The sequence below is a fragment of the Malurus melanocephalus genome, unplaced genomic scaffold, assembly GCF_030028575.1.
Source record: "Malurus melanocephalus ecotype Western Australia unplaced genomic scaffold, MMel_1.1 scaffold_1394, whole genome shotgun sequence".
Taxonomy (NCBI): domain Eukaryota; kingdom Metazoa; phylum Chordata; class Aves; order Passeriformes; family Maluridae; genus Malurus; species Malurus melanocephalus.
In genome coordinates, this window is record NW_026624626.1 from 15518 (window position 1) to 19989 (window position 4472).

Here is a 4472-nt window from a genome sequence, read left to right on the forward strand (position 1 = left end):
GCCCCGGAGCAGCCAGAGGTGTTTATAAATAAAAGCAAATGAAGCAGCCGCCAGACAAAGCCGATTCCAGGCGAGAGCAACAGTCCCCAAAGGGAAGATTTATCCAAGGTCTTTCAGGAGACACAATTAAGTGAGGGCACGGCGCGGGAGGCGATAAATCCAGCGAGACAAATGAAGGGCAGGGAGGCTCAGCCCCCGCGGCTCCGCAGCCTCTGCCCCCACCCCCGGCAGCTCCTGCCTCATTTTCTCCTCCAGCAGGGACAGAAACCATTTTAATGCGCTCAAGACTCTGCCGAGAAAAGCCGAGCTGGGGGSACTTCAAACGTGATTTCTGTAGCCTGAGGGCTCCATCGCTCTTTCCCCGGCTGATGTGTCCCGGTTAACGAGGGCACATCCACCCCGCTTTGATATTTAATAGGCTGAGTTCCACCATCCAGGGGCTGCTTTCCATTAGGAAATCCCAGCCCCGTTTCGAGCGCCGGGTTCGGTCCCTCCCGGGAGGGAGACGGAACCTTCGAGCCCGGCTCCGCTTCCCCGCCGGTTCCTCCCCGGTTTTGGGGGATTTGCTTGGAAAAATCCCCCTCCCTTTCCAGCTGGGATTGTTCGCTGGGACCCGAAAACGCTGCAGGGCGGCTCGGGGATGGTGATTCCCTCCCCAGCCGGAGGAACCGCTCGGGATGGGATTTATCGGGAATGACGATCCCGCTGCGCTCACGGGAGCTCTCCAAAGTCACCCCAGGGTCTTTAATCCGTTTATCACGGGAGCAGAATTCCTAATGAGAACTCGGCTTAAATAAACGGCTCTGGGAGTCGGTGCCGGCCCCGGAGCCGCGTCGGGTCCCGCACGGGAGTAAAAATCGGTCTGGGGGTGCTGGGGAGGGGGCGCAGCCTTTTTTGGGAAAAGGGATTTTTGCCGGGCTTTCCAAAATTCGGGATGACGCCAAGCAGCTTCCCCGTCTTTTGGGAGCAACCCCAAAACTGCAGAATTCAGCCCCAAAATGCCAAACCCAAACGGGGGTGCCCAGAAGAGTGGGAGGGGTCCAGGRGGGCACGGGGGGCTCAGCATCCSCAYTGMTCCTGGCGGATTTGGGGYATCCCAAAGTGAGGACAGCGGGATCTCTCGGGACCCGCGATCCCATGGGGTGTCCCGGGAATTCCCGGCTTGGGAATGTCCTCTGGAACTTTCTGCTCCCGCTCTGCATCGCCGACCCTGTTCCTCCCGTTCTCGATTCCTCCCAGCCCTAAAACTCCGAGAATTGGGGTTTTTTTCCCTCTCGGCATCCCGAAGGACGCTCAGGTGGAGCTGAGTCCATCAGATTCTCCCGTCCCGTTATCCCTGCGGTGCGGGATCCCAGCGGATCCCACGGGATCACGGATCCCACCCTGCCCGCAGCGCTTTAGGAGCGGGATGGGAGGGCCAGGCGGGCTGGAGGCCACGAGGCCACCGCAGGGCGCTGAGTTTGACACCTCGGCACGGCCAGCAAGGAATTTGGGGATAAATCAAATTTGTTTTAAGCCCCGGTTTTTAACCTTTCCCAGCCCTGCCCTGGTGCAGACCCCGCTGAGCGGGATCAGCCGCTCCAGAGCAGCTCGGGAACCGCCCGGCGCTCCGGGAGGACAAATCCCCTCGTCCCCGGCGGGATGGAGCCCGGAGGACACGGCGGCGGTTCGGCCACACGTACCCGGCTCAGTGGGACGCGGACATGGACCAGGCGCCCTCCATCCTCCACACGGAGAAGGCGTAGCTCAGCCGCTCGTGGGCCAGGAAGTTGCAGCTGGTGGCGACCTTGTGCTCCAGCTGGTCGCTCTGCAGCACCTGGCACAGGAAATCGATGTAACGCGCGGCCAGCTTGAGGGTCTGGATCTTGCTGAGCTTGTCCGAGGGCAGCGTGGGGATGATTTTGCGCAGCTCGGCGAAGGCGTCGTTCAGGGACTGGGTGCGCTGGCGCTCCCGCACGTTGGCGATGACGCGCTGGGCGTGGGCATCCTCGGGGGGCTGCGGGGCCGGGCTGCGCCGGCTGCGCTTGCCCTGCGGCGAGGGGGCTCCGCCGGGGCCCTGCCCGCGCTTGCGGCCGCTCTTCCTGGGCAGCCGCTCCGCCTCGTCCTCGCTGGTGGCCGCGCTGCCCTCGGGGGACTCCGGGCACGCGTTCTCCTCCTTCATGGCCGCGGAGGAGCCGGCGGTGGCTCGGGAGGCGCAGCCCGGAGCATTCGCCCTCGGGGCTCGCCCCGCAGAGCCCTCCAAGGAGCTCCTTGGCYGCTCCTTTGGGCCAGCGGAGGAGGGCGCGGGGATGACTTGGGGAAGGGAAGGGCTCCYGCTGATAGGGCGAGCGGGGCGGGGGCGGACCAGGCGCAGACCAATGCAGGGCAACGCCGGCGGCTCTGGAGCTTATGGGTTCCAGATTTCCTGCCTGCCTCCCTCCCCACCGCCACCCCGGGCCCTCGGCACAGATGCTCCGGCTGCCGCCCGGATGCCGGGGAACGTTCCCGGTGCCAAGGCAGCTCCGTCCGCTTTGCGGGGGGGGTTCTCAGTCTTTTTTTTACAATTATTTTTCAACCCAGTTGGCCCAGGGTCAACCCATTCCTTGGCCCCACAAAGGAATATCCCCTGGTTTGGTGTGGAGCAGGAGCCTTTCACCTGCAAAGGATCCAGGTGGGGGCAGGAATTTGGGAATCCTCCAAATCCAAATGAAGGAGCATCAAAGAGACATCGGCACCCGTAGGGCTCTTGAGGAACGGCTTTGGTCAAAATGAGTTGGAGTTTGCGTCCATTTGTCCATCGGCCAAGCCAACCGTCCATCCAACCGTCCATCCATCCATCCATCCGTCCGTCCGTCCGTTCACCCATCCGTCCATCCCTGTCCATCCATCCCTTTCCTCCATCCTCATCCCACAACACCCTCACCACCACCAAATTCCTGTCAAATAAACCCAGCAGCTCCTGGGAGGGGGAAGTGGAAGAGGAAGAGGAAGAGGAAGAGGAAGAGGAAGCGGAAGCGGAAGGGGAAGAGGAAGAGGAAGAGGAAGAGGAAGAGGAAGAGGAAGAGGAAGAGGAAGAGGAAGAGGAAGAGGAAGAGGAAGCGGAAGAGGAAGAGGAAGAGGAAGAGCTCTCTGCTCTCTGGGGTTGAGAATCCCCAGGAGGGCGGGATTGGGGATTATTGGGGATTATTGGGGATTGGGGCCGGATCCGCTCCGGGGGCGCTGCCGAGGGCTGGGGAGCTGCCACCAACCCCAGCTGAAACTCGGGCTGTGCCTGGCCTTCATTCCTTAATTAATTCTTTTTTTTTAATTGTTTTCTTTTAAAAAGAAAATAAAACAGAATTGAATTTCGCCGGGAGAAGGGTTCTGGCCGGGGGAGGGGAGGTTTGGGATCGGGGCTGGGATCCGGGAGCAAAGGCAGGAACACAATGAGCTTTGAAGTGCAGGAAGGAGCAGCCCCACGCCCCGAGGGGCTTTTGTCCYCACATTTGGAGGGTTTGCGGCTTTTCCCTCAAACATTTCAATTTGTTCTTTCAGTGAGTGTTTTTTTCTCGGGAGGATGTTCATCCAAACTTCTCATGGAAAGGTCACGAGGCACCGAAGTGGTTTTAAGAACTCTTCCAGCTCGCCGGGGGTTTTTCTGGTGCTGCTTTTGACACATCGGGGAAAATTTCAGGCCTTAAAGAAAAAAAAAACCAACGGAGCCAAGCCCAGCTCACTGAGTCAGAGAGAATCACCGGATGGGAGATTTGAATTCCCAGTTTTTACCAATTCCCCTCCGGCCACGTCTCCTCCTGGTTTTCCCCCACCCCCGCACATCCATCTCCCCCCGATTTTGGGGTGAATCTTCTGCAGGGGATGAGGGACAGGACAGGAGGGAACGGCCTCGAGTGGTGCCACAAAAGGTTTAAGTTGGAAATTGGGAAAATTCCTCCTGGGCAGGGTGGAGCCCTCATCCCCGGGGGGATTTCAAAGCGGAGGTGGCACTTGGGGACACGGTCAGGGGTGGCCTCGGCAGCGTTCGGTGCCCTCAGAAGGTTTTGTTTTGCTTTGATTTTTATTTTTTGTTTCCCCCAAGCTCCTTCTCTTTGTTCCAGAGGACAAAAATAATCCCCGTTTCATCCCGCGTGAAAAAAAAAAAAGTTTAAAAAATGAGGATAACGCTGATAAATGGGGAAGATGAAAGGAGCCGGGAATAGCTGCTGCCCCTGGAGGCCGGGAAGCGCCTTGGGAGCCGCAGRTTTTTCCAGTTACGGCGGCGCTCGAGTGGAAACAGATGCGGGGCAGCCAAAAAACGCGGAGCATCCGCGCCCGCGTGTGGTTTCCGCGGCAACCGCGGGGAATTTGGGGCGCGGGGAACGAGCTGGGAACGGGAACCCGCGGGGCGCTTTGATCCCGGGCTGACGGATGGCCCCGCGATCCTTCTCCCTGCCCCGCTGACCTCACGCTGCGGGAACGCGCCGGGACCTGTCAGCGCTCCGAGATGGCGGAGAAAC

General features: G+C 60.0%; 1 protein-coding gene across 1 annotated transcript in view; it reads right to left on the reverse strand.

Moving 5' to 3' along the window:
• LOC130586909 (twist-related protein 2-like) overlaps positions 1 to 2298 on the reverse strand; it is a 4031-nt gene extending 1733 nt beyond the window's left edge. Inside the window, exon 1 of the mRNA XM_057387828.1 lies at positions 1683 to 2298. Coding sequence (XP_057243811.1) covers positions 1688 to 2161 — 474 coding nt within the window. The 5' untranslated portion in view covers positions 2162 to 2298 and the 3' untranslated portion in view covers positions 1683 to 1687. The remainder of the gene's footprint in view (positions 1 to 1682) is intronic.
• Between the last annotated feature and the right edge of the window lie 2174 nt (positions 2299 to 4472).